Below are 24355 nucleotides of genomic sequence, written 5' to 3' on the forward strand. Positions count from 1 at the left end.
CCATGATGAATTAAGCATTTTTTTAAACTAAAACAAACAAAAATTTTTGAACATAAGGTCATTATGCAGTGTTGTCCCAGTGTATTACCTTATTGAAACCATTGGTTTTATATATGTATATTTTAGGGCAGTTTACTTTGCACCTTGACTAGTGAAGAATTTGTTTTACTCACTCATTATTATTGTGACTGGTTTCTTCTCTAATCGCAGCAATTTTGCACAATAGTACATTGTTCATTTGCCTCACATAGTTGTTTGACAGCTGGTGATTTAGGACTTGCTATGAAATAAAAACCTGTTTAAACTAGATCATTCAAAAGCAATCATGCTCTTATTGTCCTGCCCAAAATAGGGCAATTACCCTGGGATCTCCTGTAGCAAATAGAGAATAAAGGACTATAGTTAGATCGTAGAATAAAAAAGGATGCAGAAAACCTATGCAGAAAGATGTTGCTTTCCTAAATTAAAAAAATCTGTTGTGTGTTCCATATTTGTTCAGTTGTCCTTACATACAAACAGTAAAAATGTTAAAAACTGAACAACTGCAACTAGCAATTCTGAAGAGAGCAAGGCCTGGTATTAGAACAGCAGAATGCTGGATGCTGTAAATCTGAAATAAAAACAGAAAATATTGGAAATACTGCTCAGGCCTTTTTCCAAAGAAAGTACCTGGAATGTTAATTCTGTTTCTCCCTCCATAGATGCTGCCAGATCTGCAAAGTATTTTCAGCATTTTCTATTTTTGTTTCACCTGTATTAGAAATCTGTTAGGGAAAAAGAAAAATTTTTTTTTACTGTTTTGCCAAAGGAACACTGTGCATTCACACTGCAGATGCTGGCATCTTAAGTAAAAAGCATGACCATGGCCATGATAATTACATTGGGCTTGTGTTTCTACAGCATGGACAACTGAAAGACTGATTTTTAAAAAATGGATATTCCAACTTCCAAGGGAATATAAGCAGATCATGGCAAATAAGGGACACTAACACCAAACGTCCACAGATTTCCACTCAACACACGGCTGTCCGGGAACCCAAAAACGCCCCGGCCTACGTCCCATTGCCATTGTGATGTCAGCGGCGGCCAGCGCCTGCGCAGAAGCGGTCAGGAGGTAGCGGAGTCCTAAGAGGGCAGAGAGTGAGTTTGTTGCAGTTCTCAGGCAGCCTGTGTGAACAGGTGGCTCCAACTACTGGCCTGGGTTGACGGATTCAGTTCAGGTGACTGGAAACCCCTTCTCTTTTTCTTGATGATAGTTGTAACTAGCCGTGCAAGAAATGATGGTGATGGAGTATGTCCCGTGGTAACTCACCAAGCTGCAATGCACTCAAACTCTCCCTCTTCCCCCTTTCTCAGGGTCTCCATTTCTCTTGGGGTATGGGCGTTGTTGCTAAGTCCATCATTTATTGCCCACTCTAGTTACTCTGAGAAGGTGCTGTTGGGCCATCTTGCTGAATTGAGTAGTTTGCTTGGAATGAAGCGAAGAGTTAACCACATTGTTATGAGACTAGAGCCACAGAAAGGCCAGTTGAGGAGGGCAGATTTCCTTCTCTAACGGCCATGACTGAATGAGCTCGGTGTTTACAGTAATCCGACAGCTTCATAGTCATTTTTGCTGATACTATCTTTTTATTTACAGATTTTTTCAAAAGTCAGTTCAATTTTTTAGTGTGTGCTTTAGTCGGATGACAGTGTGTTGGACATTAATGATGTGATATCTGCACAATTACTCTGAATGTACTTGTTCTTTTTAAGGAGTGCTTCATTTTATTAAAATTTATGCATGCATTTTTACTAGATTCTGGTTAATAAATGTGATTTACTTCTATTACTACTTGTTAATTGGGGTGAGAAGAGAGAAGGGAACAAAATTGCTCAACGTTTTGACCTAGTAACCTAAATGCGTACAAGTTTATATTTATCGAGGCAATGTGAACTGAACTCTCGTAAACATAGAGGACTAAAACAATGCACCATCTAGTTGCAGAGATTGGGTACTACATGAATAATGAATCTACCTCCATGCTTCCACATTCCTGGACTCCAATTTCTCCCATTCCTTCCTGGTGCTGTTACATGCTGGATCCCAACTATTCTTTCCCTCCCCTACTCTTTTTGCCCCAGTGGTGTTTCAGTTGGCATTCAAGGCCTTGATTTAATGGCTTATCTGAAAGACAGCAGCTGCAACAGTAGCACTTTCCCACAGCTGAACCGAAGTATCAGCTCAATATTGGAAATGGGATTTGAAGCTCAACCTTCTGAACCTCATGAACTGGCTAACCAGTTTTGTGGTGTCATCTGAAGGGACATTGTTCTTCAAGATCCGGGAAGAATTCTCCTCTTTTGAGTATTTCTGTGGGATCATCTTGCAACTGAACACATTTAACATTGCACCCAACAGACAGTTCCAACAGTTCAGTATTCCCTCAGTAGGGCACGAAGTGCTGGCTTAGTTTGCTGCCTGCTCGAGTTGTGGACTGGCGTTTGAGCTTATAAAAATCTGACTGCAGTTTATTATTTTTCAGTTCATTTATTGCACGGTTATTTGCTTCAGCATTCAGGACTAAGACATGATGTGAAACCAGTTAAAAAATAAAACTTCTGATGACAAGTTGTAATGATTCAGGTAGACTTGAGCCATGCAGCTGTGGAATGATTTACTCATAGATCCAGTCCTGGGCACAGTACTGGTATTCCACCATCACCTCAGGTTTGAACCAAAGGTTAATCTCCTTCTATGCACTTGCTCCGGAATCCCTGTCATGGATAATGTTCCTGTCAACCTGAATACAGAAATCACTATGAATGGTGCTGGGGTTGGAGTCAGCTGGATTGAGGTTTCACCAAGCATTACTCTACCAGTCTTCACCACATTTAGACCTTCCCACACCATGGCAACAGCTGGGCCCGAACTCATGTACTTTGAAATGATTGTCTGAAAAGTTCACAGTAATGTTTTTCAAGCAGAGCCACAGGAGCTTGAAGGAATTTCATGGCGACCAGTTTAAAACTTTTCTGTTCAAAGTGTCTGATGACTTCACCCATGATGCCTCGTTGGACTCCATCTGGCTTCACAGCAATGAAGATTTGTCCTTTGTTCCCAGACATGTTTCTCTTCAGGCTCAGTCTCCAGCTGCTAAAAGCCAGGTTTTGTTAGACTTGGTATTGTGTAATTTGACAGGATTAATTAATGACCTCTGGGTAAAGGCACCCCTAGGTAGCAGTGACCACAATATGATTGAAAGAGTGGGTCCAAGACTAGTATTTTAATCTTAAATAAGGACAACTATGTGGGCATGAAAGCTGAGCTAGCTGATGTGAACTGGGATATTAGGCTAGGAGATAGGTCAATAGAGAAGCAGTTGCTGACATTTAAGGGGATTTTTCAGAATAAGTATATTCCTACTATTAAGAAAAATTCTGAAGGGAGGACCCACCATCCTTGATGAACTAAAGAAGTTAGGGAAAGCATCAAACTTGAGGAAAAGGCATGTAACTGCGCAATGATGAATGGCAGGTCAGACAATTGGTCAGAATAGAAAGAATGGCAGAGAATGACTAAAAGGTTAATCAGGAGGAAGAAATTAGAGAATGAGAGAAAACTAGCTAGAAATGTAAAAACAGCAACAGTTTCTACAGGTATTTAAACAGGAAAAGAGTAGGTAAAGTGAGTGTTGGTCCCCACAGTGACAGTGGGGAGTTAATAGATAATAAAGAAACGGCGAATGAAATGAACAAATATTTTCCTTCTGTCTTCATGATAGAGGGCATAAAAAACATTTCCAGTAATAGCTGTAAATCAGGAGGTGAAGAGGAGAGGGGAACTTGGTGAAATTACAATCACTAGGGAAGCAGTACTGAGCAAACTATGGAGTTGTCAGCTGGCAAGTCTCAGGGTCCAGATGGACTTCATCCTTGGATCTTAAAAGTGGTGGCCAATGAGGTAGTAGGTGTATAGGTGTTAATTTTCCAAAATTCCCTAGATTCTGGAAAGGCTCAATCAAACTGGAAAGTAGAAAATGTAACTCCTCTATTCAAGAAGGGAAGGGGCAGGAAACTATAGGCCAGTTGGCTTGACGTTTGTCACAGGGAACATGTTAGAGTCGATCATTGAAGAGGTTATAACTGGGCACTTAGAAAAACAGGGTAATCAAGAAGAGTCAGCATGGTTTTGTGAAAGGGAAATCATGTTTAACAAATTTATTGGAGTTCCTTAAAGGAGTAACATGTCCTGTGAATAAAGGGGAGCTAGTGGATGTACTGTACTTGGATTTTCAGAAGGCAATTGATAAGGTACCACACCAAAGGTTATTGCAGAAAATAAAAGCTCATGGTGTTACATATTAGCTTGAATAGAGGATTGGTTGGCTGGCAGTAAACAGAGCATGCATAAATGGGTCTTTGCCAGGATGTGACTAGTGGAATCCTACAGGGGTCTGGGGCCTCAACTTTTTACAATTTACATCAATGACTTGCATGAGGGGAGAAAATTTGCAGATGACTCAAAGATGAGTAAGAAATTATGTTGTGAAGAAGACAAAGAGTTTGCAGACAGATATAGATAAGTTGAGGGAGCGGATAAAAATCTGGCAGATGGAGTACAATGTGGGAAAATTTGAAGTTCGCTTTGGCAGGAAGAATAAAAGAGCAGAGTATTACTTAAATGGAGAACAACTGCAGAATTCTGAGGTACAGAGGGATCTAGGTGTTCTTGTGCATGAGTCACAAGAAGTTAGTATGCATGTGCAGCGTGTAATCAAGAAGGCTAATGGAATGCTATCCTTTATGATGAGAGGAATTGAACATAAAAATAGGGATGTTATGCTTCAGTTATACAGGTCATTGTTGAGACTACATCTTGAATACTGTATGCAGATTTGATTTCCTTATTTAAGGAAGGAAATAAATACGTTGGAGGCAGTTGAGAGGAGGTTTACTAGATTGATACCTGGAATGAGCAGGTTGCCTTATGAGGATAGGTTGGACAGACTGGGTTTGTTTGCACTGTAGTTTAGATGACTGAGGGGTGACTTGATTGAAGTATGTAAGATCCTGAATGGTCTCAACAAGGTGGACTTGGAAAGGATGTTTCCACTTGTGGGTGAGTGCAGAACTAAGGGGGAGTGGGAGGCACTGTTTTAAAATTAGTGGTCACCCTTTTGGACAGAGATGGAAATTTTTTTCTGAGGGCTGTGTGACTTTGGAACTCATTGCCTCAGAAGGCAGTGGAAGCGGGGTCATTGAATATTTGTAAGGCGGAGGTAGGTAGATCCTTGTTAGGCAAGGGAATCAAAACTTATTGGGGGTAGATGGAATGTAGAATTTGAAACCAACAGATCAGCCATGATCTTGTTGAATGGTGGAACAGGGTTGAGGGGCTCAATGGCCGCCTTCTGCTCCTATTTCATATGTTCATATGGTACCACAGAGTCAATCTGATCCTTGAGTAATACTATGCTGAAGACCAGCAGCTGTAAATTGGTACCATATGCAGAGATCAAATCAAGTTTGTTAGAATTCTCTTTTTCATTAATGAGGTTACACCAGATGATTGATGTGTTGTCCTGTCTCATTATAACGGACTCAATTTTAATATTTCTTTATTGGATTTTGTAGCTGCATCTGTGTTGTAGCTACTTTTTAATTTGTTTACTCTGACTGCTTGCTGGGGAAGCCATCTGTAGCTCATTATTGGGATCAATGCTGCTGGATGGTATGCAAACTAGCACTTAGTATGCACTTAATGCATACTGCATTATCAGATACATTGGCCTATGGCCATACTAGTCTGAAAATGCCTGATCTCGTCTGATCTCGGAAGCTAAGCAGACTCAGTCCTGGTTAGTGCTTGGATGGGAGACTACCTGGGAATACCAGGTGCAATAGGCTTTGGGCTTGGCCTAAATAGCCAAGTGGTTATGATACTGGGTTTGTAACCCCAAGATCAAGAGTTCAAATCTCACAATGGCAAACTATGAATCAGATACATTGCACTTCAGGTCGTGCTTTGGTTCTTAAGGATTGGCCTGTTTCACTAGATAAGACATTGCCCAAATTGCAATAACCATAGAATATTTATAGTTATGGAGTGGCCACAACACAGTTATTTTGCCTGTTTGCAACACTCTTCGGCAAAGCAAAACTGTGCTCACTCGTGTCTGACTAGCAATGAAATTTATAAGAGGGAAGTTAAACTTAAAGCTATTTAAATGGATTGATTGCCCTAATTTGTTTTAAACTTGTGTTTAAAAAAAAACCTACAAATTAGTTGTGAAGCTGAAGTAGCATTAGACTACTTCCTCCAGATTGTTTTCTCGCCTGATTTAAAAAGTTTCAAATTAAATCTGATTCAGCTTTATACCAGGGAACCTACACTGCAGCAATGTGGGATATTATGGTGTGACTGCATTATTAGAAGTTGCTTGCTGTGGCTGTCGGAACTTGCTTTTAATAAACATTATTAAATGTGTTGCTGCTTAAATCATGGGGCACATTTTTGCTTTTGACTTTTCCATTATGTTTAAGTTGTTACTTAGTTGACCTGCTATAAATCCCAAATCTATTTGTGCAATGCCAGTAACGTGTATTTACCTTTAGATTGGTACATAAACGCTGTTGATATTGTAATCCAGTTTAGATGAAAACATCAAGCTTTAATGCAACCACAAAATCAAACTCTAAGTAATACAAATGGCTGCATCCGTGTGGGAATGGGCTCCCAACCACCAAAGGATGATGACATGTAATGGCACACCTCTTTCTTTTTCTCTTCCCTGCACTTCAAATTCCCTTCTTGTACTCACTAACTATGCCAGAAATGACCAAGATAAATATATGTAAATTGCTTCTTCACATCAAAACGAACTCTCAAGTGAATATTGCTGCCCAAAGAATGCAACACCACAAACATAAACAAAAATGTCTTTGCAAAAGGCAGTCCAAACACAAATCTCAACAAATGATGTGCATTCAGGCATACAAACATATTTCACAGGGGTGGACTACCCTCCAGCCATTTATTCTGCCCTTCAATATTAGCATTAATTCTGAAGTATGAGATTTGCTAGATGTTTCAGGAGATGTCTCTGACGAGTTGAGCAACCCAAAGCAGGCACCGAGGGAGCAGGGCTGGTGGTACACATAGACAGCTGGCTAGATGTGCTAAAAGCCCGGGCTACAGGATCAGTGGCCTGCAATTCTGGACTAAGCGATTAAAAACCATGGCTCTGGATCAGGTATCTGAGTCTTTACATCAGGGGGTGGGAAGCTGCTCCGGGATCTGTCCCGAAGTTGGTGTTTGGGACAGAACTGGGGGAACCATTGTAGGATTTATTTGCATGGTTTACTCCATAGTTGACAGCACTGGAGCTGTGGAAGGTGTAGATAGTTCAGTCAATATGTTAGGGCTTGCAGGAACAGGCCAGGCAGATGGGGAGTGTTCACCATGGCTGGTAGAAGCATAGATTGAAGTGGAGCAGATCGCAGAGTCGGTAGTATTCAGATCTCTTGGCTCGATGAGTTGTGCTAATTAGCTGGGAAATGATGAACTTGCGAATATGACACCAGCTGTCAACAGAGGTAACCAAGTAGTGTTGACAGACCTATGACTTGTTATGATTGGCATGAAGATAGACCAAATCACCAACATCAACTGAGGTGAATGTTGGTTACACTTCTGGGGAGGGGACCTGGATTTCTGATAATACAGGTGATTGACCTGGCCGAGCTGATGTTGAGTCTCAATAAGTCTTGATAACCCTTGTCAAGGACAGGGGGATCTGAACATTGGTGGACTGGTCTCTTGTGTCCATGATTCTCTTACAGAAAGGCCTTGAGACCAAAAACAGAGACAGGGCCAAAGATGTGATAGGGCCTCTGTGGTTCATGCCATAAAAGCTCCCCTCCAGTTCCCATGCTTCCTTCTCTGCTACTGGGCTCTTGTTGGGGATCTTTGATCTCCCAAGCTCAATCACAATCTGGTCTCCCTGAAGCAGCTTGTCTCCGAACAGGTTGGGAAACCCAGGGACAGAATCAGTTTGAATGACAGCTTGGGTACCATCTAATCAATCAAACCCAATGCATAACTAAGAGAGAGTATTCCTCAAGGTATCTTGGCATTCATTGGCAATGGTGCAGGCAGCTGTGTAAGAAGTGAAACATTGTCATACAACTAAAATGAGTTGTTCTTTGCACTTGATAACATAAGTAGTAAATGAGATGCTAACCACTTTTACCAGGGTCACTCAAAGACTGGGTGGGGTGGGGGGGGTCAGCGTGTGGGATGGCCTGGAGAGCAGTGCAAGTATGGTAGCCAGCTGTAAACCGCTCAATGGAGGCATTCATGGCAAGCGCATCGAAATGTCAGTGAGTGACCAATTTTGAGTTTGACATGATGGGTAACCAAGACTTAGGTGGAGAGCGGCGATAAGGCCTCCCAGAACATTATGCAGAATGATGATACATTCTCTGGGGCTCATTGCGCTGAATGATGAGTAAATCATCCTGTGTAATGGTAAAAACCTGGAGGTAGCATTTGACACTGTGAATGTTGGTAAGCTTCTTTAAGGATGGGCGCCTTGCATCAGGTGGGCATGTGTGTGTTGAAGCAGGTGGCATGAAAGGGAGCTTGGTTGAGCCTGACACAGTCATCAATGGATACCAGGTAAATAGTGGAACCTGAGGTCTGGTGTATGAAGGAACAGACTTGGCATGTTGGGCCCTCTCAGTCAGGCTCATTGCTGCTTGCAAAATCTGATGGGATATTCACACATCTAGCTAGGTGTTTGTCAGAGGCATGGTAGTGACTATGGAAAGAAAGCTAGTGACACAGGAACTGGCATAAAATTCTTCCCTGCACAGTTTTTCAGAGGCCTGCACACAAGGTTTGCAGCCTGTGAGGACTCCAGGATGGTGCTTGGACTATACGATACATGGGCTGAAATGCTTGGTAGAAGCTGCAATGGACAGAGCTTCAGGTTCATAAGGCAGTCAGGAGATTTGACGGCCTCGCAGTTTGCCACTGAAAAAACCAGCAAGTTTGAGCCTGTTGCCTTGGGTCACATACAGGGTGGATGTGATGCCATGCTTCTTGATAGCACTGTCTGTGACAGCTCCAGAGTTGATCATCTGGATGAGGAAGGATAATAGTTTTAACGAAAGAGCAAATTGTGTCTTTTGGAAGTTTGTGTGGAGGTCATCTGATCCTTTCGTAGGACTGATGTCCGGCAGTACCAGTGTCCAAGGTGGTTGTGTATGAGGCACGCTGAGGAAGGCTCTCAAAAGCATCTTGTAGGCTCCAGTAAAAGATCTCCTGCCAGCAACCTTCTCCAGTAGAGACAGTGGCCACACGGTGTGGGCTAGCTTGCAAGGTGCCCTGGAACCAAATCCATCTCCGAATAGTTGTAAATCTTAAGGCGGTTAACAGATGTAGGGGCAGATAAGTGCAGATCATGTTGGTCAGACCTGTTGCAATGATGTGTTTCCATCGGGCAATCTTGTGTAAAGTTGAATCAACATCTGACATGAGTGAAGGTTGTGGCTTACTGTAGCACCAAACATTGAATGCTGTAACAAGTTGAAACTTCCTCCAGTTGACTTCTTCACGAGAAACGATGAGTTAACCAACTCCACAGAGACCCCGACATCTTCAGGTTGAGCAAAGATTTCAAGGTCATCAAATCTTTGCTGCAAATTCGCAAGTTTATCTCTGGCATATTGGGGAAGGTAAACTTACATTGTAGATGTTGTACTGCTCCTGTGTTGACATTAGCTTTGAAAGGCTTAGGTTTGCATTTGTAGCCTGGGATTGCTGGATCGAAGATTCATCATACTCCTGAAGGAGTGTGTGGAACTGAAAACATGCTGAGGCAGGGTGTGATCCCTATATACAAGAGCAGGTGATGACACTCATGTTTGCGCTGCTTGGTAAGCGGCTGTGCCATGTCGTCCTGAGAGGGCTGAGAATTTTGGTTGCTGGGGATGAAGACAGGTCATATCTGAGCAAAATGTTCATTCCAAGACTGGACTTACAGTTCACGGAAGAGGGTTCGCAGTGCGAATCTTGTCAACAACACTGGTCGAAATATGTGGTGGAGGCCAAATATTGGACGGTTTGGTACGCTTTGGTCCTGAAAGTAGAGAGGACGGTTCAACTGCAAATGTCGTGAGATCTGCAAGATCATCCAAGAGGGTCGTCCCGATGAAATCCCCTGACCCATTTGTCATTGGCCTTGAGGGAGTGTGAAGTACATGGCCTCTTCTCACTCTGCACAGGCTGGAGGAAGCATGAGATCCATAAACATATGTGCCGGAGTCACCAACTAGCACTAGGCATTTGGCCAGTCGAATTGACACCACGTTAGTTTCCATGAATAGTGTGCCTGAGAGTACCTCGACATCAAGATTCTCCATGACCAGGCTTTCAAAGGCAAGGTTGTGATGGGCTCGGCGGAGAGAAGTTTGTTTCACCAACAGCATGTAAAGGCGACGAACCATCAACCTGGTGAGCAGATTGGGATGAACTCTTGACTGGGACACTGATCTCATAGCTATAGAAGCACTGATCACATCATTGGAATAGGATGGTACTGGAATGGCATGGTGCTTGAAGAATGTGTCTAAGTAGGGTGACTAACATCTGTACACGGGAGTGTAGCTGATTCCAGCAAAACGTCAAGTTTCTCATCCCTTTTATCTAAACAAGCATCTGCAGTGATGTTGTCATCAATCATCCAATTACGCTTGCTGAGGAAACATTTATCTGAGTGGAACTGCTTACTTACATAGTAGGCAAGACACGTATCGTGTAAGTGAGGGAACGGAGTTAGAGCTTGATCTTGTTAGGCCAAGGTGAAACTGGTGCCTCTGGAAGGAAGAGGCTGCAGCACGGACTGCTCTGGCATCAGGGGTTTCATGAATCTCATCTAACATTGAATCCAAGGCTAGGGAGATCTTTGGCTTGATGGATGCCAGGGTGCATGACCTGAGCTCAGTGTCATGCCTCTGCTTTGCTAGACGTGGTAGGCGAAGATGAATGAGTTGTAACCAACATAGAACCACTGTGCTTTCCGCTGAGGGTGACATCGCTTCACCCACGTCAAGAGGTAGACCGTGATGATTGAGCACCCATTTCAGCAACAGGTATTTGTCAGATAAGGCCATTAAATGTTGATACAGATCGTCATGCCTTTCATTTGACTGCTTTCTGAAATCAGCTAGGTTGAAGTGATGGGCACCCCTGGCCTGGGAACCATAATGCAAGCAGATGGTCTGCCATATTGAAACAAGTAACATTGAAGCTTTAACTATAGGGCTGTGTGATACCATAAGGCAGCAATTCACTATCCGCCCTAGCGTCAGCATCCAATAAGTATGCATTTGAGCAAAGAGTCCTGGAGACATCCCATCATCACCTGTGTCTCTGATTCTATGAAGAGAGTCAGTCTTTGTTTTCTTCTCCCAGGTGAAACCATCAATGAGGAAGGGGGCAAAGTTAGGATCGAATGTCAAATTGTAGATTGGCATCAGAACCTAATGATCAAATGAATGACTGGCTCAATTTTTTTTCCCCAAGCTTCGATGCCCAATCCATGGTTGCTATAGTTTCCGTTGTTCCTGTGCCACAACACTGTGGACTAAGAGATCAATGTTGATATGTGTCTGCTGCGTAAACTCACCATTTTTCTGTGAAAGGTGTAAGAATGTTCCAATACTACTACGATGCCAGTAGCATGTATTTACCTTTAGACTGGCACGTAAATTGGATCACAAGGTCAAGTATTTAGGTAAAAACATTGAGCTTAAGTGCAACCACAGAATCGAACAGTACAATGAACAATACAAAATGGCTGTGCCCACATGAGAACAGGGTCTCTACCATCAAAGCGCGGTGTAACAAGGATGTGCTTTTTAAAATTATTTCTAAATTATTTTTTAGCTGTATTTAAAAAAAAACTGGAACCCCCTGCAGACAATGACAAAGCTGCCCAGACTGCTGCAATACACACATTTTCGCATTCCACCAAGCAGGATGAAAACAGACACTCGACCCCCTGGGGAGCGTGAAAGAACCCATCCCCTGATGATTCACACCATCCTGAGACTTTTCAAATGTTTCTGAGATGGACATCAAAATGTAATCAATTGTTCTGAAACAATAACTGCAGCAGACATGAACTAATAGAATTTCTTTCGCATATTCTCCGCCATTTGTGTATGTGTGTGTGTGTGCCTAGTTGAATGGTGGTCCCGATTTACCTGGTTTCTTTTAGCTCATGAGATAGTTTCAATATACTTTTCTTAATCTTTGTTTAACCTAAGAAAAAAAACTACCTGAATAATTCTTTACAACCTCAAAGCATAAGACCGGGACTCTTACAGAATTGGTGAAGCACATTTTCTATAAAATCACAAACCCTATTAGAGTCAAATCTGGCTTAGGAGAATAGGGGAGCCATTTCACCGCCCCTCCTTCCCCCCCCCACTCCTCCCCCAACACCTCATGTAGTTGTAACAACAGTAACACATAATGGCGCTGTGACAGAAATGAGTTACCTGACTTTCGTAATACTCCTGCCATCAACCAACTGGCCAAATACCTTGGCTGCGACTATGTCACTCTGAAGCATTCTGTTTGCACAGTAATAAATTATCTTCATATGCAGAAATTTGTATATTTAAAGGTCAGTCAAGTATTTCTTTCATGATTTAAGCTCAGCTAGGGAGGTATTTTGTCAGTATTAAGATTTTCTCTCCAATCTAGATATATTGAAAAAAGCTTTGAAAAAACACTGGCAATGCTCTCCCTCTTAATGAAAGCTGCGGCCTTCTTCTGGAGGAAAGCTGATGATGATTTGGAGCAGGATAAATATGAAACTGCAGGTACTGAATTTTGCTCAATATTGTTAAAAGTGAAAAATTGTCTTTACTTTTAATGAATAACAACAATGTGTATATAATCTCTCACTAGTATTAATCACACATATCAGTATTATTGAAATATGGTTGCTTTCAACTAAATGATATCATCTCACATACTCAACAAGCATTCTCTGCATTTATTGCATACCATTGTCAATAGTAAGTGAGAAGCATACTTCAGTTTAATTAATTTGCTGCTTGTGCATGTTTTATCAATTTTTACTTCATAGATAATGTACGGTAAATAAAAGTGGGCAGTGATTACAGGTATAATTTCTAACTGTAGTCTGGGGGGGGAAACAAATTGTGAATGATTTATATTCTTTATAAGTGAGCATGCATAAGAACAAAGAAATTTGGTAACCTATGTAGTATTAGTCTGAAATATTTAAAAATTCATACTAACACTGCAGTGTATAAAGGAAATGGAAGGCAGTGGGTTCTTCAAGCAGTTCTACTTCTAGTTTTGATTGGTGTTCTCCCCATTCAATCTTTTGAATTTATAAAATCTTTCAATTGTTTGCATTCCTCATGTCAGTAACTCCTATGCACAAATTGTGTAGGGCATGAAATATGTTTCAAGAACATTTATGAACACTATTTCAAGACATAGGAACTTGAGGTCGGGAGCTACACATCCCAACATACCTTGGGGGTTTTCACATATGCGGAAAGTGGGAGTGGGCTGAGCATGCACTGTTCAGCATTGTGAGATCTTCAGGCTAGAGACAAGTGCCAAGGGTGTATGTGTGAGAAAAAGGCACAGAAGCCATAACATGGGACCCAGGAGTGATGCTTCATGATACAGAGGAGTCCCGGGACAGGGAGGAGTCCCAGAGAGGTAAAGGTAACCCAGGGTGAGGTCCCAGAGAGAGGGGAGGACCAGGGAAGGAGTCACCAGGAGGATATAACCACCAGGAACTGGAGCAAAGAAAGAGGCTCCAAGCAGTGAAAGTGTTGTTAGGGGTTTTGACAATCCAGATAGTGCAGGCTCAGAAGAAGCCCTGGAGAGCGAAAACGGCAGTGGAAGGTTGTTGACTTTGTGCTGCCAACCATTGGGTTAAAGGTAACTCTTTGGAGTGGTGATGTTCCGCTCAGTATGGCTGAGGAGCTGGAGTTGTGCCTGAGAGTGGTGCTGGAGTGCACACGGGAATCCAGATTGAGACCCTGGGAGGTGAGTGGTCATTGAGGCAGTCTAAGTTGGAACAACTTTGAGGGAATTAAGAGACTTGATCTTGGAAAGTGAAAAATTTGGAATCCCTCAGAGGGAGACTGAATTTTACGAGATTGTGTAACTCAGTGGATACTGATGTCTGGCTGAGTTGCTGAGAAAACCGTGAGATCTATCTTGGTCGCATCTGCCAATTATTGTGCAGTGTGGTGTGTTTGATTAAAGTTTGCCTGATAATTCACATTTACCTCATGGTAATTCTGAATGTTAGAGTATAGATATTGTAAATTATTTTAGCTTTACTGTACAGTCACAAAAGTTATTTTATTCAAAAACAAATCTTATGGCTTCATACTCTTAGCAAATATCTGGGATCTCAAACATTGCCTACTTTAAATAAAACGTTACTGGTCCATAGCCAGATCGTAACATAAATTTGGGGGTCTGGTCCGGGATCATAACACCATAAGAGTTTGAGATTATATTAGAATTTCTATCATATTTAACATGTTTGTCACAAACCAGTGCAAAAGCTTCTACTTGAAGGTGCATTATTATTTTTTCCTCTCCTAAAAGGCGCTAACTTTTAGTCTTCCAACTCTGGTTGAATCTATTCTTGAAGTTTTGATCATGCAACATTTGCCCATGGTTGTATTTACCTTGAATGGCTCAATACTCTAGTATTTCTAAGAGAATGTAAAATAATTGTCATAAAACACAATAATAATCTTAGGCTAGATGCACAATTTGGACAAGAATATTTTGGAACCACCTGTGGCAGAATTAGAGTGGCCAAGGACAAAATTAATGGCAAATTACTCAAACTAGTGCGTTTTGATAGGTTTTGGGTTGCAGATGGTCAGTTCTTATCTGATCTGGTAGCCTATATTCATTTTCTCCCCCCTCCTCTTCTGCATGGTCATTCCTATGGTAACCATTCACTGCCCCATTCAGCTGCATCCAGCTGCTCTCCTCCTCCTCACTCTCCATCAACTGATTGTTTATTCAACTTGATGCTCACACAAAAAGGAACCATTGTTTTTTAATAAATAACCATTGCCAGTGCACTGTCCATTAGCTGCTGCCTTCTTACAGCCACAAAGCTGTATGATTTTCATCAGCAGATGATAAATTGCTTGACCTTGTGTGATCTGCTGCAGGTAAATTATTCAACAGTGAAGGTAACTCAGCCATCCTGTTCCCACTTGATGTGTACACTGGCTTATTTGCATGTGTGTGTTTACATTCCAGCAAGGGACAATGGACAATGTCAATCAGGAGTGAAAGCCTTGGTTGTTTTTAATTTTCTTTAGCTAATAGACACTAAAGTTGGTGCAGAAGTCCAAATGCTATCCCAGCTGAGATCAGCTAACTCAATACAAAGCAGGAATTGAACTCTGAATGTTTTGATCTAATATGGTTTAATGTTAAACAGGGCAGTTGGTGATTGTAGCCAGTAAACTATCAGGTGAGATCAGGATTTTAAGCATGAAATGAAATAAGCAGAGTTAACTTTAATGATAAAAAAGCGGATTTTCTGATCCTGTCATGTTGTTAGTATTAATGTGTATAAATGGTTGACTGGTACCAATGGTTGACTGGTACCAGCAGTATAACTAACTTTCCAAATGTTTTTTTTAGATTGTACAGAGTATAAAAATGTACTTGGAGCTACTGTGACCAGGTTTTGTGGTAAATATGGTTTAGTTGATGACTCCATCTACTTCACTTCTAATGATGTGCTGGGAGGTATGCCTTTGCAAGTTGGCCAGAGGGTGAACATAGTAGCCCAAAAGAATGAGACTTCGGGAGGTTGGAAAGCAGTCAAGGTGAGATGTGATACAAATGGTCACTTACTCTCCTGATGAAAGAATGAACTTTGAAACGTAGAGTTTAAAATTTCTAACAAATATTATGTGCGTTAGTTCACGCTGGATATAATTCTTGAATTGCAAAACTAGTGTAAAATAGAAATGAACAACATCTTTGTTTCAGCATAGTGATTAGAGAATGCCCAGAGTTTGCTTCCATACAGAAAGGTCACCATTCTCTCCTCCTCAAATTAATAGGAAAATCTACGAATGCTGGAAATCAGAAATAAAAACAGAAAATGCTGGAAATACATACTGCTCATTCTGCCTCTGTAAAGAGAAAAGACATGTTATGATCTGTCAAGTATGTACCTTCATCAGATTGTGCTTACCTGTTTGGGGTAGGGTTCTTGCACATTCCCTGCTCCCGACTTTATAGTGCTGGAGTGAAGCCATCTTGAATTGCTTTCAAGACCACTATCATCATCCCTCCCCTCAAAATGCCCCACCCTCGACACCTCTGTCTGTGCTGCAAGCTACCACTCCATCTCCCAAATTTTTACCCATGTGTCCCACAGCACCAAAACAGCTCTAACCAAAGTTACAAAAAACATTCTCTGAGTTGAAGCATGGTGCGTTATTACCGCTCACTCTCTAACTTCTCTGCTACCTTTAGCTTGGTTGGCCACACAATCCTCCTCCAGTGCCTGCGCTCCAGTGCCCTTCAGAACTGCCCTTGCTTGATTCCACACTTATCTAAACAAGTATAGCTGTAGCATCTTTTGCTGGTTTCTCTTCCCATTACTGCACCATCAGCTTTGACATTCACTCAATTATCTATCACTGATTGTATCTATGAAGAGCCTTGAGATGGTGTTTTTAAGGTTAAAGAAGCTCTCTAAGAGCAATTTGTTGTTGTATGAAAGTATCTCGGAATGAGTTTTCCACACAAAAATTGGTAACCAATGTACAAAGTTGATGCTTAGAATATTGATTATCAAGAATGTTTATCCAATATAAGATGTTAAGTGAGATGGTTTTATGCAATTGCTTTATTGTTAGAACTGGTGTTGAATTTTTCAACCAGATTAATTCTCCATTACATCCAGCTGCCTATATGACTGTAGGTAATAAGAAATAGGAACAGGAGTGGACCATTCAGCCTCTCGAGCCTGCTCTGCCATTCAATAAGATCATGCCTGATGATCTTGTGTGTCGATGTCCACATTCCCATCTAACCCCGATAACCTTTGATTCCCTAACAAGAACCTATGTACCTCTGCCTTAGAAATATTCAATGATCCCGCCTCTACCACCTTCTAAGGCAGAGAATTCCAAAGCCGCACAACTCTCAGAGAAAAAAATTCTCCTCATCTCTTCCTAAAAGGGCGACCCTAATTTTAAAACAGTGCTTCTTAGTTCTGGACTCACCCTCAAGAGAAAACATCCTTTCAATGTCTACCTTGTCAAGACCATTCAAGATCTTGTATACTTCAATCAAATCACTGGTCACTCTTCTAAATTCCAGTGGAAACAAGCCCAGTCTGTCCAACCTTTCCTTGTAAGATAACCCACTCATTCCAGGTATCAACCTAGTAAACCTCCTTTGAACCACTTCAAATGCATTTACATCCCAATGAAGCCCAACATACCATTTGCTGTCTTAACTGCTTGCTGAAAGTGGTTCGGGTCAGAAGGTTGGTCGGGTTGGATGGCGGTTGAGAAACTTTCAGGTTGACTTGAGCGGGGAACTAGTCCACCACGCCACTGTAAACAAAACGGTGAAGCCAATAACTAGTCTGCTGCACTACCGAGAACTAGTGCCTTGCCAAATTGTCCCAATATTTGGATGATAAGTTTGAATTTCATTTAACTGAGTATCAAATGGAATATTTCCAAAAATGTCCATTTTCTGGGTTTCAGACAGCCAGATTTTGGTTGTCCAACCTGTATGTGGTTTTATTTTTCATTTTCCACAGAGGACCTGCTGCTTTGAACTTGCTAGTTTGTGGTAAAATTCTTACAGTTGCCATCATCTCCCCATCTGACTGGGCAGGCTTAAACATCTGGTTCCAGAAGAAAGAATGTGTCAACACCCACCCTCTCATGTTAAGTCCAGTTCATTTCTGCCCCCTCTTCTGGGTTATTTACCTTTGATTTTCGGAAATTGTCTGTAATTTGCTTCAATTTGAAATGAAAATCTGGTAATATTGGTTTGAAACTGAGGTAAATTGGGTAACTGCCTAAGTTTGTACAACCAATTTGGGAAACAACTATTTTCTGAATTTTTTTTTTTAAGTACTGTACAACTACATACAAGCACATGCTTTGTAGGTCACTTGCGCAAATTGTGTTCGAAGTGTTACTATCGCTGACATGGATTTAAATTGCAAATGTACAAAAACAGGCAATTCTTGAAAATTTGACTTTTAATTGCTGTTGCTAATTCTAAAAAATAAGTGTGTGTTTGATGTAAATTCTACAAATACCCAACAGAATGGAATTTTCTTACACCTATGGTACATTTTAATTGCAGGTGGAACCTGTAACTAGTCAGTGGGATGACGGTACTTGTGGTATGTGCTCAAATCCTCCAGCAGAAAGAGAGACTCTCAATCTGATGGGCATTGTAACTTCATGCACCAAGGATGGTGGCTACATTAATGAAACTACTTATTTCTCCATGGCGGATGTATGTGAAGGTAAAAGTGCAGCAATTTTTTTTGCAAAGTCACATATAATTAGCTTTCCAAATTCCTTCAGTGTTAGCTGTACCAATTGAAGGTGCATTACATATTTTATGTTGAAAGATGAATGTATTGAATATAGGGAATGTCCAAACGTTATAAATTAATTTTGTTCATTTTTGTCATTAAGTACTGCATTACTGAAGTAAAAATATTTTCTAAAATGCATAACTCCTTGATTGTGTTCACCCAGTAAGCTTTGTGTTTGCACACTGATATCCATCTCCCCTTTGGGTAAGAAGCGGGGATGATTTTCTAGGGTTGCTTTTCCTGATTGGATGTTATAACCCCTGCTCAAAAGAATATCTGTGTAGAATGACTCCAATTCAGTGGTCGTCTGACATGGTCGATTTGTGTGGGGAACATCATTAGCAAACGATTAGCACTATTCATATGTACGTATGTATGTACATACTAGAAATAGAAGTTGCAACACAAAAATAAAACTTGTTAAAGCTATCAGTAAATCCTAATGCATAGCTTTCATAATGACCTGGTGGAAAAATAAATCTCTTCATGTGGTACTGGCCACAGAGACCAGATGAGCCCCAATTTCAGTCCTTTCCTGCTGTCAGATTCCTGCTACCCAGATAGGAAACTAGGGTCTACCAAATGTGCTCCTTTCTGTGCTGCACCCAGACCTCTGACAGACTTCTAATTCAAGGTTTAACAAATGTGGCACTCGAGGCATAGGATGGCACAGCTAGTCAACAACAATATGTTCTGTCAGCTCTAGGCTGTGACTGTCCAGGCTGATAAGCAGTCTCTTTTTTGATGATGCTGGGGGTGCTAAGTAAATAATTTGGTGCGATCTGAAAATACTATGTACTGTGCACCAGTCCACAGCTGAAAATTATCCATAATTAAAATGTGAAGGCTTGCACTGAGCTCTTGTGTTTTATTCATTGGGGATTTTGTTTACATCTATTTGGACACTCAGTGTTTAGGTGTGTGTGCCAAAAGTGCTACTTACTTGTTTTGCAGGTTTCCAGCCCTATAAAGGTGACTGGGTACAGGCACAATATTCTATTGAACAAACAACTTGGAAAAGTCAAGCCTACGGTGTGAAGCCCCTTAGGTATAAAAGAGTAGATAAAGTAAGTGCTCATTAAAGATGTAGTGACTCTTTAAAAAATAAACTGCAGAATTTTGTAATTTCAAAATATAAATTGATTCAATACTAGAGACTAAAGGGTCATTTATATTTCATGCCCTTGAATTGCTTTCCTTCCTGCTAGAGCATTCAGCAAAATATTTCTGCCGATATGTAAATACCCATTATGTTTATAGTAAGAGTATTTCCATATATCCTGGGCACACTCAGCATAAGTTGCATCTGCAAATAAATGCAATTAAATACCTGTTGGATTTATAGCAGGTCTATTTTACATGCTCTGGACACACTCCGTATGCTTGGATTTATATATATTTTTAAACATAAGTATACCTGCAGCTTTCACTTTAAAAATGTCCCTCTTTTAAACCTTTCCCATTTAACAAACAGTACAGTTTACTCAGCCAGGCCCCTAAACAGCCTGCACCCTCTCCCTGGCAAAAAAAAAATAATAGTAACAGTCAAAATGTGTACATGGTTTGCCTGGCAATCATAGAACTGCTATGATTTTGTATAACGCAGGAATCCCCAGAAATCACTGCGTGTCTATCTCTTCTGCCTGCTCTGCCCAGAATAACAGACAAAAGAAGATTTTTTTAAATGCAGTTTGTGTTACTATGATCTAATAGGATTGTGGAAACAAAAGTAACTTTCAAAAAGGAATTGGATAAATACTTGAAAAGGAAAAATTTGCAGGGTTATGGGGAAAGAGCTGGAGTGTGGAACTGATTATTAGATAGCTCTTTAAAAATGAATTGGTGGTGTTTTGTGGTGTAAGATTTGATGAATATGCAGAGTCTAATTGCAGGTGTTTTTCTCTCTAGTGTAGAAACTACAGGGGGTCGCTTTATAGTCAGCACCCCTCCCTCTCCAAGCATGCATAGCAACAATTTGCTTGGGTCGGTTCATTAACTCCTGACCCAGATGCCCAGGACAATAGTTCGCAGTATCCCCAACAGGACCATGACCCTGTCCATGACTTGTTAAGGTTTGAATCCCTTCCTGAACTCTGTGGTTTCTTTTTGGACTGCTACCTTTCCCACACAGTAGGAAAAAAAATGTGAGGGAAGCCTTCCTTTTTTTTAAATAAAGAGAAAGCTTTAAACAGAAATGCAAGGAGATTAAAAAGAAAGTAAAAGGAAATGAAGGAGAAGAAAAGAGGGTGTGGTATGGTGATCGAGTGAGGATACGCAATAGACTCCTGCAAAGCAACTTCGATGACGAATGAAGTCCTGAATTTATTTCTGCATTGCAGGAAATAGTGACGGAAGTGAGGTATACAGAAATAGGCTATATGGCCAGCCAGTCCATGCATTTGTATTCTGGCCCAGCCTCCACCCATCCTTCCTCATTTATCTCTATCAGCATAATCCTCTATTCCCTTCTCTATCATATGGTTATCTTGCTTCCCCTGAAATAAGTCTATATAATTTGCCTCAGTTCCAGCGTGTGTCAGTGAGTTCCACATTCTTGCCACTCTGACTGAAGATGTTTCTCATGAATTTCTTATTTGATTTCATGGTAACTGTCTTATTTTGATGGGGTCTAGTTTTGCTCTTACCCACAAGTGAAAACATCTGTCCCTCTTACACGCGCTCTCTCTCCATCAAAACCTTTCAAATTTAAATACCTTTATTAGATCATCCCTCAAAAGAGACCCAACCTGTTCATCCTCCAAAAGGTATATGCTCGCAGTTCTGGTATCAGCCTTGTAAATGTTTTGCGTTTTTTTTTTGCATCCTCTCCAATGCTTCTATATCCTTTGTATATATGGCACCAGAACTGTATACAATATGGTCTAACCAAAATGGTTGCTGCTAGATTGCAAGGAAAGTTACTGATCAATGTGAATGTAATTCCATTCTGCATAACCTGGATGTCCACATTTGTGTTAATATAACATTTTCTCTTGTAAATCTTAACCTCTTGTATAGCAGGGCAGAATTTATTATAAACTATTCAAACTTATTGCTATGTTTCTTGTTTGAAGGTACCAATAACCAGAATTCTTCATCGCAGTGGTGTAGTGGATGACGTTGTATTTTTCACACTTGATTCTCTCCAGCTACCACGCTATTATGTACCCAAAAAGGATGATTTGGTCAATCTTGTGATTATTGAAAGTAATCAGTCTTTATATCAATGGAGAGCTTTATGCATCGCACCTGCAGAGAAAGAAAGGTATGATTTAATCAGCTTTGCAATTGTACTTAGCAGAATTTTACATCCTGCGGGCGGGTGTGCACCCCACCCGATTGGGTGTAACATCATGTGCGTTGATGTCGGGTGAACGTCCCAACGTCATCGTGCAATCTTTCAGTTGGCGGACACGCACGAGAGTTGGCAGCATGTCCGCTGACACTTAAAAGGCCTAGTAAGGCCCTTAAGCAGGTAATTAATTTGTTTTTCTCTGCCCGTCTAATCATTCGGTTGGCGGGCGGGCGAATCGGCCAGGCGGCCTTTGGATTTTTTATGAAACCTACATCCGTGGGTGGGATGAGGTTTCCAGAAGTAATTCTTAAAAAAAAAGAAAATTGTAAACATGTTCCTCTTCATGTGACTGAGCCACATGTGGGAACATGTTTCTCTCATTTTTAAAATATTTATTTTTGTGTCCAACAATTCTTCAGCTCCCTGAGGCAGCTCTGTGCCCTTGGGGAACTTTCAGATCATGTTCCTCTGCTCGCACCCCTCCTGCCCGTACCCTGGCAGCGCTGAGCTCCTCAGCCCGCTTTTCACGCTGGCTGGCCATTAATCAGCAGGCCAGCGTGAAATGGTGGGCAGCAGACCGTTTCACAGCCATTCCCGGGGCCTGTCCCCTGCGCTCGCCCAACGACCGGAAAATCCTGCCCACTGAATACTTTGCTATGTGCTCTAGTTTCGCTCGATCAGTTTTAAATTTTTGCCTTCAGAACCAATTCGTGTACAGTCTTTTCAAGTTAAAATAGTCCATTAATGGTCCGTCAATTGATAATCTTTTAAAGGGAATCGATCCGGCCAGTTACCGCCCCATCAGTCTACTCTCGATCATCGGTAAAGTGCTGGAAGGTGTCATTGTCAGAGCTATAAAGCAGCACTTACACAGCAATAATCTGCTCACCAGTATTCAGTTTGGGTTGTTGCCAGGGCCACCGGGCTCCTTGTCTTTTTATGTTTTCATGGGATGGGATATCAGCATCACTGGCTAGGCCAGCATTTGTTGTTCATCCCTAAATGCCCTAGGAAGGTGGTGGTGAGCTGCCTTCTTGAACCACTGCAGTCCATGTGGTGTAGGTACACCCACAGTACTGTTAGGGAGGGAGTTCCAGGATTTTGATACAGTGACAGCGAAGGAACGGCGATATCATTCCAAATCAGAAAGATGTGTAGCTTGAAAGGAACTTGCAGGTGGTGGTGTTCCCATGCGTCTGCTGCCCTTGTCCGTCTAGGTGGTAGAGGTCATGGGTTTGGGAGGTGCTGTTGAAAGAGGTTTTGTGAGTTGCTGCAGTGTAGTGCATTTTGCCTATGATGCACAGTACTGCCACTGTATGTTGGTGGTGGAGGGAGTGAATGGTTGTTTAAGGCAGGCTACTTTGTCCTAGATTGTGTCAAGCTTCTTGAGTGTTATTGAAGCTGCACCTATCCGGGCAAGTGGAGAATATTCCATCACACTCCTGACTTGTGCCTTGTAGATAGCGGACAGGCTATGGGGAGTCAAGAGCTGAGTTACTTGCTGTGAAATTCCCAGCCTCTGGCCTGCTCTTGTAGCTACAGTGTTTATATGTCTAATCCAGTTAAGTTTTTGGTCAATGGCATTCCCCAGGGTGTTTATGGTTAGGGGTGGATTCAGCGATGGTAATCCCATTAAATGTCAAGGGGAGATGGTTAGTTTCGAGATGGTTGTTGCTTGGGACTTTTGTAGTGTTAATGTTACTTGCCACTCATCACCCAAAACCTGAATGTTGTCCAGGTCATGCTGCATATGGACACAGCTCCAGAATTTCAAAGAGTCGCTAATGATATTGAACACTTCAATTATCAGCAAACATCCCCACTTCTGACCTCATAATGGGGAGAACGTCATTGATAAAGCTGAAGATGATTGGGCATAGGACATTATCATGAAGAACTCTTGCAGTGATGTCCTGGGACTGAGATGGCCTCCAACAACCCCAGGCTGGATACTTGGGTAATCAGGTTATTGTTAAGCGAATGCCGCTTGTTAGCACTGTCAACAACACCTTCCATCACTTTATCAAGGATTGAGAATAGACTGATGGAGTGTAATTGGCTGGATTGGATTTATTCTGCTTGTTGTGGATAGACATACCTGGGCAACCTTCTACATTGTCAGGTTGATCCCAATGTTGTAGCTGTACTGGAACAGCTTGGCTAGAGGTGCAGCTAGTTCTGGAGCACAGGTCTTCAGTATTACTGGGATGTTGTCAGGGCCTATAGCTTTATCTCTGTCCACTGCCTTCAGCCATTTCTTTATATCATGTGAGCTCATCAAATTGGTTGAAGACTGGCATCTGTGATTCTGGGGGACCTTAGGAGGAGGCTGAGATCTATCATCTGCTTGGCACTTCTGGCTGAAGATGGCTGCAAGTGCCTC

General features: G+C 41.5%; 1 protein-coding gene and 2 pseudogenes across 1 annotated transcript in view; 2 read left to right on the plus strand and 1 right to left on the minus strand.

Moving 5' to 3' along the window:
• Positions 1 to 2657: 2657 nt before the first annotated feature.
• On the minus strand, positions 2658 to 3108 carry LOC121286483 (annotated as a pseudogene).
• A 2662-nt stretch (positions 3109 to 5770) lies between these two features.
• LOC121286602 lies at positions 5771 to 5889 on the plus strand (annotated as a pseudogene).
• Positions 5890 to 12794: 6905 nt separating this feature from the next.
• The window catches only part of mov10l1 (Mov10 like RISC complex RNA helicase 1), a 68421-nt gene continuing 56860 nt past the window's right edge, over positions 12795 to 24355 (plus strand). The window contains exons 1-5 of the mRNA XM_041203116.1: positions 12795 to 12879; positions 15731 to 15918; positions 18437 to 18602; positions 19632 to 19744; positions 21752 to 21942. Coding sequence (XP_041059050.1) covers positions 12795 to 12879; positions 15731 to 15918; positions 18437 to 18602; positions 19632 to 19744; positions 21752 to 21942 — 743 coding nt within the window. The remainder of the gene's footprint in view (positions 12880 to 15730; positions 15919 to 18436; positions 18603 to 19631; positions 19745 to 21751; positions 21943 to 24355) is intronic.

The sequence above is a fragment of the Carcharodon carcharias genome, chromosome 13 (assembly GCF_017639515.1).
Source record: "Carcharodon carcharias isolate sCarCar2 chromosome 13, sCarCar2.pri, whole genome shotgun sequence".
Classification (NCBI taxonomy): domain Eukaryota; kingdom Metazoa; phylum Chordata; class Chondrichthyes; order Lamniformes; family Lamnidae; genus Carcharodon; species Carcharodon carcharias.